The sequence below is a fragment of the Salmo salar genome, chromosome 05, assembly GCF_965601325.2.
Source record: "Salmo salar chromosome 05, fSalSal1, whole genome shotgun sequence".
In the NCBI taxonomy this organism is placed as follows: domain Eukaryota; kingdom Metazoa; phylum Chordata; class Actinopteri; order Salmoniformes; family Salmonidae; genus Salmo; species Salmo salar.
In genome coordinates this window covers 13,542,236-13,556,518 of record NC_138295.1, presented here as the reverse complement: position 1 = coordinate 13,556,518, position 14,283 = coordinate 13,542,236, and the positions used below count along the sequence as shown (strand labels likewise).

Genomic DNA, 14,283 nt, shown 5'->3' with positions numbered 1-14,283 from the left:
GGCAAGTCAGTTAAGAACAAATTCTTATTTACAATGGCGGCCTACCCAGGTCAAACCCTAACAACGCTGGGCCAATTGTGCGCTGCCCTATGGGACTCCCAATCACGGCCGGTTGTGATCTTCTTGAACACCAGGCAGAGATACTGGTATCTAGATTAGTGACTACCCTCTTCGGGTACATGTCAATCGTCTAAAATGACTTCCTCACCTTGTCTGCTTTCCTTCATCCCCACTTCTATAAAAGAAACAGATAGGTGAAAGTCCCAAAATAGGTCTCTGCCATTTCTTACACCAGTGTTTCCCAACCCTAGTCCTCGATTACCCCCAACAGTACACATTTTTATTGTAACCCTGGACAAGCACATCTGATTCAATTTATCATCAAGCCCTCACTGAGTTTAAGAGGTGTGTTTGTCAAGGGCTACAACGAAACTGTGTACTGTTGGATGTACTCAAGGACCAGGGTTGGGAAACACTGTCTTACACTATATGTGTCTTCAGAATCTGAAACAGTTCTAATAAAGGAGAAAAGAAAGGAAGGAAGGAGGAAGATTATTCCTCCCACAATGGGATAATCTCAATTAGATTTCCTTGATTCCACATGTCCTCCCTTCTGACCTTCTCCAATGGATTTTGAGGTGAGAAGAGAGGACATGGGGAGTCAAGGAAATGCAACTGAGATTCACCTAATATTGAGATGCGACCACTGCATTGACTGCAGGGCCAAAGATAGTACAGTATGAAGATAGGCAGAAACTGCTTCTCCAATAGAAATCCGTACGTATAGGTGATGTCATGGCGACATTGGTAAGCTAAACTCATGCACAAAAACCCGTCATTGGGTCTAACGGTCGTCTCGAGCCGAACTGCGTAAGTGCAGGCCGTCAAATCAAAGGCATTCCTTCGATTTAACTTTTTTTTTAACGAAAATGAAAACGTGTCAGTTTGTCACTTTCACGAGGTTGGAGTAATAACATGTTCAACTACTCAAGACATTGGCTCAAATCTAGGTTGTGTCTTTAGATTTCGAGAAAATGAACAACTAAGGAAGAATTGTTCACTTCTCTCATTGACTTCTCAAACCAAGGGTGCCACTTTGGTTTTAGAAGTGGAGGGGACATAACCTGGTGTGGGTTCTGAGGGTCCTCCCCCAGAATTTTTTGGGGCATCTAAAGTTTATTTCCTGAATTTGTACATTTTTTTTACATTTTTTTTTTTTTTACATTTTTACATTTTTTTGCCATCTCTATGTAGAACAAAAAGTAAGCAAAAATTCCCACAGTCATCAAGCTAGGTAAGAGCTCATTATTAAATATGTTTAAGTGATGAATAAGACTAAACTAGATCAAAGATAATTACAAAAATAAATATTGTGTTGCACCTTTAACCAATAGCCTAAAAGATTAACGATTCTTGAAAAAATACAGACTTTTGATTATTTCTATTAAGACATCCTCTATATCAAATTTCAGCCAGACCGACCAGCCAGCCCGAGCTGCCTGCACGCCCAACCCCCACCAGTCTAGTTAATAACTCAACTCTCTCCCAACACAATTTCCTTCCCAGTTCACACCTTTAATTGTTTTAATTCCCAAGGAAATGGTTTACAAACAAAAAAACACACATACACCTCAAATATATATTAAAACACAGAAACAGCAATCCTCCATATAATTAATCTCATAGGACTAATAGTACTGTAGAGGTCTTTTTACTTGCACACAATTTAGCTGGGTCACCCCGTCTTGTCCCTAGGGGTCCACCACCCTGCAGCGCCCCAACCCAATACACCCTACTCAGCTTTAGGATCTTAGTGAAACATTCATTATTGGTTTTAGGTGTGTTAGGCCCAGGCCAGAGTGACAACCCACAGGACGGCAGACCCCCAGGGCCAGGACTGAGCAGCCCAGCAGCTAGGTATTGCCTAAATAGGTATTTCCCCTGACGTGGCCATGTTTTCAATACAGAGTCCTTTAATCCTACTGTATTCCATATAAGGCATCCAGACCTTATGAAAGTGTCCCAGTTACCCTTAATCTTGTAACAAATTAAATCTAATGATACATAAGTTGACACTGTGGAAGGATAACCAACCTTCCAATTAATGGCAATCCATTACTTAGCCGCTATAAATGCTTGGTTACAGTTTCTTCAGATAACATTCTCCAGTATCAACATTTTCAAGCAAACAAAAACAGGGAGAAGGGAGAATCTGTAGTCATGATGAGATAAAAGAACTCTTTGACAGAATTCAGCCAGCCTTCACAAGACTATATGCAAATATGTCTCATTTTGTGTTTTACACCTTTATTTGAGGAATGACATTTCTGAGTGCATGTAACTCAGTTTCACTGACTACGCAGACGCTCATTGACTTGAGCGAGCAGTTTGGATGAAATTATTGAAAACATGTATGTGTACCTTTATTTTGCAACACTCACACATGTAACGAGAGTGGTGTGGTCAGCATGCTGTGACCCCACCACAATGGGAGTGTTGCAAAATAAATGTACACATACATGTTATTCAATCGTTTCATCTAAACTGCTCGAGCGTGTCAAAGACAGTCTGCGTAGGCAGGCGCTAAAATAGAACTTGAGGTCCACACTCCAATCTAGTTGGTGGTGGTAATGCAACTTAAAGTTGGTTGCCAACTGACATATAAAGTCCACAGAAGAAGAAAAAAACTACCACCACAGATAGAACAATGAGACAGATATTTCACTCCCCGGATGTATAAATGTGAAGCATCCATTTGGCATTTCCACTCACTACCATATTTGGTAGTGAGAGGAAGCCCAGTGGCCTGCAGTGGGGAGAAGATGGAAAGAGATGGATTTTGGCCAACATTCTGCTAATTTTCTCATCGATGAAACATTTCATCTCAATAGCGTTTTCTGTTCCCAAAACTAGAATCTGTTATGAACAGAGTGGACTAAGTTTTGTAGACTTTACCCTTTGCCAAAGTTTTTAAAAATTGGGTTGTTTAGGAGCCGTGCAAAGGAGAATTGAGTTATTGCACACACACACTTCACAGAGTAGGCGTTCCCTAACTGAAATATGCAAATGTATGCTAGAATGCGCCAATAGGATCTCACTAGCTTGTGCTTGGCTCTGCCCACCTCCTTGCTTGTTCTGCCCACTATGACTCATTTGTTCCCATTTAAAACAACAGGCTGTGGTCTATCTTGGTTTAGTTATAAAAATCTTTGCTACTACTACAACTACTGAAGGAGGAGATTTTACTAGAAACTATTAGATTCCCCTTTTATCTGTGGATTAAATGTCTGAGTAGAGAACACACTATTTTGTGTGACTCAAAATGGGTCCAAATTCTAAAAAGATACAGAAAAAAGGACCTTGTGCATTTCAGGTAAAATAACAACCCAATGTTTATATCCCAGGACAAATTAGCTAGCAACAGCAAGCTAGCTAGCTAAATGTCCATGAATGTTGAATTTGTTTCGACCTGTCCCCAAATTAATATAGTTGGGACAGAGTTTGTTTTGATATTTCAACCTGCGTGTCTGGATTGCGTCTGGTGTGGATGTACAAAATCAACACACGGATGCATCTTTGTGCCTGGTCTAAACAGCATGTAAAAAATTATATTGCGGGACTTCGGTTGTTTTTGGGACCAGTTCTTGCAGTAGCTGGTAGGAGTCAGACCGAAAGCCAGCGGGTGTGGTGGGAGCAGGATGAAGAAATCAGTTCTGCGCAGATCTCTACTGTGCACCATGACAGTGAAGCCTGTAATGTTAGAGCTGTTTATTACTGTGCCAGTGTGAAAAGTAGGGAATTAGCTAGGGAAACTGACAGATCAATAACATTAATAATAAATACTAATAAAACTCACGCTGCAATGAAAAGAATGTCAGAATATCAGTCTTCAATCATTTGGCCATCTGGTTTCATCGTTTGATTCAGGTCTAGTGTGATTGAGGCAAAAATAATAGCTAAAGTTAGCCAACTTTTGGCCAGCTCTCTCTAACAGTACACCAACTGGAGAAAGCTAGCCAAGTTCATTTACTTCTGAAACGGGACAAAACAAAGGCTACAAAACATTTCCATACAAACAACAGCTGTTAGATAGCGATATGAGGTGGCGATTATTACTATCTGACAGATAACTAGAGGCTAAAGCTGATCTGGCTGTGGTAGTTACTAGCTAGTGTAGCTTATATATTTACCTCAGTTATGAGGGAATGAAACATTAGGTAACATTACATGGCAGTTACAATACTAGCTCAGCGCTGCAAATAAACAATAGTTTAAAAAATGTATGTTAAGTTAAACAGCAGTTACCTTGACAGCTAAATCAGTAAACTAATGAGCAGCCAGTTTCTGCTCTGCTTGCTTTTACAACTCGGTGAATGAGCGCAACACATACACACTGACCTAAGCTCAACTCTCCTGTGCTGGTCCAGCCAGCCTTCCAGAAGCTTTGCCTTCACACAGCCTGTCAGACAACTCTGTGGTGTCTGTTTCATCCTAAATACAGCCTGCTGACCACTCCAAACAGCCTACCCGACCGCTCGGAGGCGTCCGCATGGTCCTAAAGTACACCATTGCCGTTTTTTTGTATCAAATTGCAATGATAAAACTGTGGGGGGGCAAAAAGTCAATTTCAGAATGTGGTGGGGACATGACCCCTGTATCAAACCCCAAACCCTGGCCTGGTCGGTTTGGTCTTTGCAAGCGTATCCGGAAGTCTTACGATGTTGCGCCTTTATGTTTAGAAACTCAGCAGTAGGGCCATCCAACCCCCATCTGTCACGTACTTACTGGTAGCTGGCAGCTGCACAGCTTGTAAATAACCGCTAGATGTCAGATCACTTACGGTCACGGGGAATCGGAAGTATTTCATCTGGCCGCTAGGGGGCAGCTGTGCACCAAGAGTTTTCCTTCCCCCTCATCGTCGAAACAACAAACCCTACTACGGAGCAAGTGGCGGGGTGAGAGAGCGTCCAAAACCGCCTCTGACCGCCAGTTTCAAACTCATTTGCGGAAATCGTGGTAATATCAAAACAAGAACAGACAACGACTCAACAAAGTAGTGTCTCGTTTGGAAATAAATTGAATAACGGGGTAAGTTATAAAATGGCGGAGTGGAATCTCGAAGTTAGTTGGTTTGTAGCAATTTTGTTGGTAGCTAGCTTCTTATGCTAGCTAGCTAACATAGGCTAGAAGTGCGGAGGCTGCTAGCTACGGAAAGTCGTAAGCTAGCCGCTGGCGCTGTAAGCTACTTTTTTTGTCTAGTTTATCGTGAATCTGTGTTACACAGCCGAAAGTAGACCCATTTCACTGAAACGTATCTAGCAAGTTAGCTAAGCTAATATATAACAAACTATTTGTTTACATCCAATAAATGTTGTTCTGTTGGGGAGTTAACGTTAGGTAGGTAACGTATCGGAACTCCCGAGGCAAGATGGAGGACGTAGGGACGAGGTGTTTTTATGTAACTAAATGGTTGTATTGTTGCTCCACAACAAGTATGTTGTATAAACAAGCTAATTTAGATATTTACATGAACTTTGAGGGCCACTCCGTATTAGCTAGCTAGCTAAATATCAACCGTTTTATTGATAATATGGCTGGCTATCCGAACTCCGTTCGATTGCAGGTAACGGGCTAGGATAGCTAATGTTACCATGGCTAATTAGCTAACTAGCCAGGAAACTAGCTAGCTAACATAACAAGATGGAGAATGGTAGCTAATCTGCAGCTATGCTAAGCTAACGTTAGTTAGTTAGCTATCCAGTCAAAATTGAGATTTTCCCGAGTGTTTTTGCCCTGTTTGAACTGTAACTAGTTAGTTTACAGAAAAGTGGGTACTACCGTTACTTGAAGGATACAATTTTAACTCTTGGTTTAATGTTAGCCATAGAAGGCAAGTTGTTATTTTCATGTACGTAAAGGGTGACGTTCTGATGACAGCTGATGATGTTAAGCTAGCTAGCTTCGTTGGCTGGCTAGCTCCTTGGCAAGCCAGTCCGGACAACCTCTCGACATAATATTGGTGTCAATTCTGGACAGTGGCCGTCACTGAGCAAGCCCAAGAGAGCGGCTGTCATACTACCTAGCCAACGGTAGCTAGCCTTGTTCAGGATGCTCTCCGTCGGTTATTTCGACGTTGTTAGCTATCGCTAATATAGTTTTAACGTGCTTTGTGTTGCCCAGGCACCCGGGTTTGGCGCCACTTTTTCAGTCCCCATCTTCAAGGCTTCCTCTCTAGTCAACCAGCCAGAGCGAATACTGTCTCGCGAGTGTCTCCGCTTGTGCAATAGGAAACACAGGATGTTGCTTGCTGATGCTGTTTTATTGCTTGGCAATGCAGTTGTAGCTGAGCCAATGTCAAACACATTATGTATGAATTTAGCTTGCAAGAGTGGCATTGGGCAATTAGATAACATGAAATAAGTCGAATGTCCATTGGAATTGTCGAATGTGTATTGGAAGTCACGCGTTCTAATTCAAGACCATGGGATAAAGTACTCAGCTATGTGGCATTTTAAAGTTGAGATTTGAATCCATCTATTTCCCATTCCTTACATCTCACTGGTTGATGAGGGTAAAGATGCCCCACTTCTCCCCCCAAAAAAGCTTTTTACAACCTGCAAAAAAGCATAAACCGGTTACTTACACACACGAGCAATTTTATTGTACAGTCAAATGCAATTGATTCCTCGTTGGTCCTTACAATTCATTAGCTGATTGACACACCTCCTACTGTAATCCATAGTACAGTATGTCCCGATCGTAATTAAGACACACCCAGGATAGGGTCGCTGCTAGGCTCATTTTGGCCTCCTGTAGCCCAAAACCAGTCCTGACGACATGCTAGTATTAACAATATTGTTGATTCATTTTTATATATAAAAATGAACTATTAGATAATATGTATTGTTAATGTCGTAATTTGGTTGAGTATCCCACTCTCTGCTCCCTGCTGTTTGTTTTGTAATATGTCCACTAGTGTTAATACTTTGTTCTGATTGGTTAGGATCTCTAACGGAGGATGAATTGAACTCTCCTTTATATGGTCATGGGGGGCCGTTCCAATGTCCAGCCCTGGGGTGATGTTTCCTGTAAACCAAGGAGTGAGATAGCCAATCGGCTCACAGGAGGGATAGAGCCCGCCCCGTGTTACCATGTGAAAGCAGTATTTTCGTTTTTTGGTCTGTGTGAAGAGCCACTGGCTGATACTGAGGCCTGTTCAGGGGATGCAATGTGTATGTTGTAGAAGTTCAGCAGCAGGTTATCATACAACTCCTCTCAAATGAAATTGTATTAGTCACATGCGCCAAATACAACAGGTGAAATGCTTACTTACGAGCACCCTAACCAACAATGCAGTAAAAAAAAAAATACTGATAAGAATAAGAGATAAAAGCAACAAGTAATTAAAGAGCATCCATAAAATAACAGTATCGAGACTATATACAGGGGGGTACTGACACAGTGTCAATGTGCGGGGGCACCGGTTAGTTTAGGTAGTATGTACATGTAGGTAGAGATATTAAAGTGACTGCATAGATGATGACAACAGAGAGTAGCAGTGGTGTAAAGAAATGGGGGGGGGGGGGGGTCACTGCAAATAGTCTGGGTAGCCATTTCACTAGATGTTCAGGAGTCTTATGGCCTGGGGGTAGAAGCTGTTTAGAAGCCTCTTGGACCTAGATTTGGCGCTCCGCTTCCGCTTGCCGTGTGGTAGCAGAGACAACAGTCTATGACTAGGGTGGCTGGAGTCTTCGACAATTTTTTGGGCCTTCCGCTCTCTGACACTGCCTGGTATAGAGGTCCTGGATGGCAGGAAGCTTGGTCCTAGTGATGTACTGGGCCGTTCGCACAACCCTCTGTAGTGCCTTGCGGTTGGAGGCCAAGCAGTTGCCATACCAGGCAGTGATGCAACCAGTCAGGATGCTCTCTTCTCTGAATGTAACTCCAATACCCATGTATTCTCTTCCCCTTCTGTTTTCTCCTCCAGGTCCTATGCTACCGTTCCACTGCCTTGTGGACACTGAGGATCTGAGGTCTGTTCTTATTTGAGTTGGGTCAGACATGATAGAGAAATGATAGCAGCACCAGAGTTACCGTCAGAGTTCCACTATCCTCAGTAAGTGGCTACTTCCGTGTGTGTGTCAGTCAACCGGCATTCAGCAGACTGTTTCTAATGTGTGTGTGTGTGTGTTTTTGCCAGGGATTCGGACACCCGTTTCTCCTCAGACACAGACTTCTCTGAGGCTCCTGATGTCAGTATCAACCCAACCAAAGGAAAGGTACGACCAGGCCTCGTCTTCCTCAAGCTCTACACCACAGCATATTATAACCTCTTCCCCATGTTATATACTACATATTATAAACTGGGTGGTTTGAGCCCTGAATGCTGATTGGCTGACCGTGTACCACGGGTATGACAAAACATTTATTTTTACTGCTCTAATTACGTTGGTAACCAGTTTATAATAGCAATAAGGCACCTCCGGGGGTTTTTGTTACATCGCCAATATACCACGACTAAGAGTAACCTTACTCAAGGTTCCATAATATTAGAACCTCTTCCTCTCTCTATACACCTCAACATAATATTAGGACCTCTTCCTCTCTCTATACACCTCAACATAATATTAGGACCTCTTCCTCTCTCTATACACCTCAACATAATATTAGGACCCCCTCCTCTCTCTATACACAACATAATATTAGGACCCCTTCCTCTCTCTATACACCTCAACATAATATTATGACCTCTTCCTCTCTCTATACACCTCAACATAATATTAGGACCCCTTTCTCTCTCTATACACCTCAACATAATATTAGAACCTCTTCCTCTCTATACACCTCAACATAATATTAGGACCTCTTCCTCTCTCTATACACCTCAACATAATATTAGGACCCCTTCCCCTCTCTATACACCTCAACATAATATTAGGACCCCCTCCTCTCTCTATACACCTCAACATAATATTAGAACCTCTTCCTCTCTCTATACACAACATAATATTAGGACCTCTTCCTCTCTCTATACACCTCAACATAATATTAGGACCTCTTCCTCTCTCTATACACCTCAACATAATATTAGGACCTCTTCCTCTCTCTATACACCTCAACATAATATTAGGACCTCTTCCTCTCTATACACCTCAACATAATATTAGGACCTCTTCCTCTCTCTATACACCTCAACATAATATTAGGACCTCTTCCTCTCTATACACCTCAACATAATATTAGGACCTCTTCCTCTCTCTATACACCTCAACATAATATTAGGACCCCTTCCTCTCTCTATACACCTCAACATAATATTAGGACCCCTTCCTCTCTCTATACACCTCAACATAATATTAGGACCTCTTCCTCCCTCTATACACCTCAATATAATATTAGGACCTCTTCCTCTCTCTATACACCTCAACATAATATTAGGACCTCTTCCTCTCTCTATACACCTCAACATAATATTAGGACCTCTTCCTCTCTCTATACACCTCAACATAATATTAGGACCTCTTCCTCTCTCTATACACCTCAACATAATATTAGGACCTCTTCCTCTCTCTATACACCTCAACATAATATTAGAACCTCTTCCTCTCTATACACCTCAACATAATATTAGAACCTCTTCCTCTCTATACACCTCAACATAATATTAGGACCTCTTCCTCTCTCTATACACCTCAACATAATATTAGGACCTCTTCCTCTCTCTATACACCTCAACATAATATTAGGACCTCTTCCTCTCTCTATACACCTCAACATAATATTAGGACCTCTTCCTCCCTCTATACACCTCAATATAATATTAGGACCTCTTCCTCCCTCTATACACCTCAATATAATATTAGGACCTCTTCCTCTCTCTATACACCTCAACATAATATTAGGACCTCTTCCTCTCTCTATACACCTCAACATAATATTAGGACCTCTTCCTCTCTCTATACACCTCAACATAATATTAGGACCTCTTCCTCTCTCTATACACCTCAACATAATATTAGGACCTCTTCCTCTCTCTATACACCTCAACATAATATTAGGACCTCTTCCTCTCTCTATACACCTCAACATAATATTAGGACCTCTTCCTCACACTATTCATAGGTTCCGCCTCTGTCTTGGTCATGCCATTGTTATGAATGTTCACAAGCTGTCCTCTATCGGCGGTGTCCTAAAGTGGTGATAAGCCCAGTCATTCTGGATAGAGGCTAACTACTGTTTATTCTAAATTACACTATAGTGCCTGGAAATACCATGACATTGGTAAAGTAGTCAAATATATTAGGAAACAACTTTTCCAGCATTATCATGTCGTCAAATTTACTTTAAACAGATGGCAATGTTATTAGCTAGAAAAGTTTGCCAAAAATGGCTAGCAATGCTAACGTTAGCGAGCTGAAATCTGATGGCCTCCCCTCAATGTTAGCTAGCTAGCTAACGTTATACTGCATCTAAAGTCAATCTGGTATCATCAAAAGATTTTCCTACTAATTATTTGACCCCCCCCCCCCTGGAATGTCATTGTATTTCCAAGCCAATGTAATGCATTTTTTATGAAATCTTCATCAGTGCTCTTTGATGATGCATTAAGTAGAGTGCTCAGTCGGGCATCAGTCCAAAATGAACGTTCAAAACAATATTCTGACATAACATGCAACCCATCAATGCACACCACGTAATATTCACTTCATCCTCAAGCTACTGTATACACACCACGTAATATTAGTAAGTATTATGCTGTTTACACCTTTATTGACTTTTCTCAACTCTCTTTCTCTCCACCACTCCCTCCATCCCAGGGGGGGAAAAAGGGGAAGAAGGCGGCAGGAGAGAAGGGTAAAGGAGGGAAGGGAGTGGGGGGTGCAGGGAGGATGAACGGCCACTACCAGGAGAATGGCATGGAGAACCTGATGCTGTTCGAGGTTGTCAAGATGGGCAAAAGCGCCATGCAGGTGTGTGTGTGTATACACTACTTGACCAAAAGTATGTGGACAGCTGCTCGTCGAACATCTCATTCCATAATCTTAGGCATTAATATGGAGTTGGACCCCCCTTTGCTGCTATAACAGCCTACAGTCTTCTGGGAAGGCTTTCCACTAGATGTAGGAACATTGCTGCGGGGACTTGCTTCCATTCAGCCACAAATCATTAGTGAGGTCGGGCACTGACGCTGGGCGATTAGGGTTGGCTCGCAATTCATTGTTCCCATGGCGGTGAGCTTTACACCACTCCAGCTGACGCTTGGCATTGCCCAGGGTGATCTTAGCCTTGTATGCGGCTGCTCGGCCATGGAAACCCATTTCATGAATCTCTCGACGAACAGTTTTTGTGCTGATGTTACTTCCAGAGGCAGTTTGGAACTCGGTAGTGAGTCTTGCAACCAAGGACAGGTGATTTTTACATGCTTCAGCACTTGGCGATCCCGTTCAGTGAGCTTGTGTGGCCTACCTCTTCGCAACGTTGTTGGTCCTAGACATTTCCACTTCACAATAACAGTTGACCGGGGCAGCTTTAGCAGGGCAGAAATTTGACGCGCTGACTTGTTGGAAAGGTGGCATCCTATGACGGTGCCACATTGAAAGTCACTGCGCTCTTCAGTAAGGCTATGGATATGGTCAATCTTTGTCTATGGAGATTACATGACTGTGTGCCCGATTTTTTTTTTAATTTTTTTTATTTTGTATTTATTTTTTTATTATATATTTTATTTTTAAAAATATTTTTTTTATATACACCTGTCAGCAACGGGTGTGGCTGAAATGGCTATATATATATATATATATATATATATATGTGTTTGTAACGTTTACAGTGTGTGAAACACATAGTGTATCTGTGAGCCTACACACAGAAGTGGCTTGCCTTTAACAGGCCAATAGTTTATTTGATTATCAACACTTCTTGATTATCTAATGACCAGAACAGCTTTTTTAGAGTTGAAACACAGTGACTGTATGTTAGTTGTATTTATTGTCTAACTCTGCTGCTGTTTGTCCTGGCTGCAGTCTGTGGTGGATGACTGGATTGAGGCGTATAAAAACGACAGGGACATGGCTCTGCTAGACCTGATCAACTTCTTCATCCAGTGTTCTGGCTGTAAAGGAGTGGTCAGTGGAGAGATGTTCCGAAACATGCAGAACTCTGAGATCATCAGGAGGATGACAGAGGAGTTTGACGAGGTAGGTTGTGTGTGTGTGTGTGAGACGTGGTAGGTGCATCACTCTGGGTTAAAGTTTAGTCGGTCACCTGAAATGTACCATTTGATTGGTTCAGTTTTAGATGTCATTACCCTTTGAGTTGCATGCAATAGTGAAGCCATAACTCCCATAAACCTTCTCTCCCCCCCCCCCCCCCCCTCTATAGGACAGCGGAGACTATCCTCTGACCATGGCAGGTCCACTGTGGAAGAAGTTTAAGGGCAGTTTCTGTGAGTTCATTGCTGTCTTGGTGAGACAGTGTCAGTACAGCATCATCTATGATGAGTACCTCATGGACACGGTCATATCGCTCCTCACCGGACTGTCGGACTCACAGGTCCGAGCCTTCAGGCACACCAGCACCCTGGCAGGTAATAGAGTGGGTGAGGTGAGGGGATATGTCTGTCTGTGTTAGTCGGTTATTTCTGTCTTCCCTGGGCACACGGGTACGCTGATTAACTGTGTATGTATGTGTGTGTGTGTGTGTGTGTGTGTGTGTGTGTGTGTGTGTGTGAAATAGCCATGAAACTGATGACAGCCCTGGTGAATGTAGCTCTGAACCTGAGCATCAACATGGACAACACACAGCGGCAGTACGAGACAGAGAGAAACAAGAATGTCGCCAAGAGAGCCAATGACCGGCTAGAGCTACTGCTGCAGAAACGCAAAGAGGTGAGAGGGATGAGGTCAGAGTTAGGCTCCTCCTGGGTTGGTGTTGGGGAACTGGGTAAGGCTTCTTGGGCCTTTGGTTTAAGGTTAGTTTGGCTCACGGTTTCCTTAGGGTTGTCTGCTCTCGCTGCTTCTCAGAATGTGCTTTCTAAAACACTCTCTCTTCACAGACAAGTTACCCAGGTGCAGGAGCTTCGTGAGAGTTGTTTTCCAATCAGATGATGTATTACATTTAGAGATGAGGATGCTTGAAGACATGCTGTAGGAGCTTAACGAGTCAGTTAGCCTGCAATCAGACAGGGAGAGTTAAAGGGTTCTACTAGGCCCTGTGGTTGAGCTGGCATCAATGGCTGTGTCCTAGTTTACATAACACTATGTCCCACTGGGCTTCCATCTGCCCGATCATTCATTCTAATACCACCCCACCAGAACCACATGAACCACTGCTGTCTCCTCCTACTAATACGACCCCACCAGAACCACATGAACCACTGCTGTCTCCTCCTACTAATACGACCCCACCAGAACCACATGAACCACTGCTGTCTCCTCCTACTAATACCACCCCACCAGAACCACATGAACCACTGCTGTCTCCTCCTACTAATACCACCCCACCAGAACCACATGAACCACTGCTGTCTCCTCCTACTAATACGACCCCACCAGAACCACATGAACCACTGCTGTCTCCTACTACTAATACCACCCCACCAGAACCACATGAACCACTGCTGTCTCCTCCTACTAATACGACCCCACCAGAACCACATGAACCACTGCTGTCTCCTCCTACTAATACGACCCCACCAGAACCACATGAACCACTGCTGTCTCCTCCTACTAATACGACCCCACCAGAACCACATGAACCACTGCTGTCTCCTACTACTAATACGACCCCACCAGAACCACATGAACCACTGCTGTCTCCTCCTACTAATACGACCCCACCAGAACCACATGAACCACTGCTGTCTCCTCCTACTAATACGACCCCACCAGAACCACATGAACCACTGCTGTCTCCTACTACTAATACGACCCCACCAGAACCACATGAACCACTGCTGTCTCCTCCTACTAATACCACCCCACCAGAACCACATGAACCACTGCTGTCTCCTCCTACTAATACGACCCCACCAGAACCACATGAACCACTGCTGTCTCCTCCTACTAATACCACCCCACCAGAACCACATGAACCACTGCTGTCTCCTCCTACTAATACGACCCCACCAGAACCACATGAACCACTGCTGTCTCCTCCTACTAATACGACCCCACCAGAACCACATGAACCACTGCTGTCTCCTCCTACTAATACCACCCCACCAGAACCACATGAACCACTGCTGTCTCCTCCTACTAATACGACCCCACCAGAACCACATGA

General features: G+C 43.3%; 1 protein-coding gene and 1 long non-coding RNA gene across 2 annotated transcripts in view; one reads left to right on the top strand and one right to left on the bottom strand.

Moving 5' to 3' along the window:
• Positions 1–1,569: 1,569 nt before the first annotated feature.
• Positions 1,570–4,805, bottom strand: LOC106604303 (uncharacterized). Its single transcript, XR_001328646.3, has 3 exons — positions 4,399–4,805; positions 3,857–3,929; positions 1,570–3,750 (listed from the first exon to the last, which is right to left on the bottom strand). It is a non-coding gene; the product is annotated as an uncharacterized LOC106604303 (long non-coding RNA).
• An 85-nt stretch (positions 4,806–4,890) lies between these two features.
• The window catches only part of LOC106604302 (cohesin subunit SA-2), a 31,942-nt gene continuing 22,549 nt past the window's right edge, over positions 4,891–14,283 (top strand). The window contains exons 1-7 of the mRNA XM_014198813.3: positions 4,891–5,088; positions 7,988–8,116; positions 8,201–8,279; positions 10,818–10,970; positions 12,024–12,197; positions 12,382–12,586; positions 12,736–12,887. Of these exons, the coding sequence (XP_014054288.1) occupies positions 8,073–8,116; positions 8,201–8,279; positions 10,818–10,970; positions 12,024–12,197; positions 12,382–12,586; positions 12,736–12,887 (807 nt within the window). The 5' untranslated portion in view covers positions 4,891–5,088; positions 7,988–8,072. The remainder of the gene's footprint in view (positions 5,089–7,987; positions 8,117–8,200; positions 8,280–10,817; positions 10,971–12,023; positions 12,198–12,381; positions 12,587–12,735; positions 12,888–14,283) is intronic.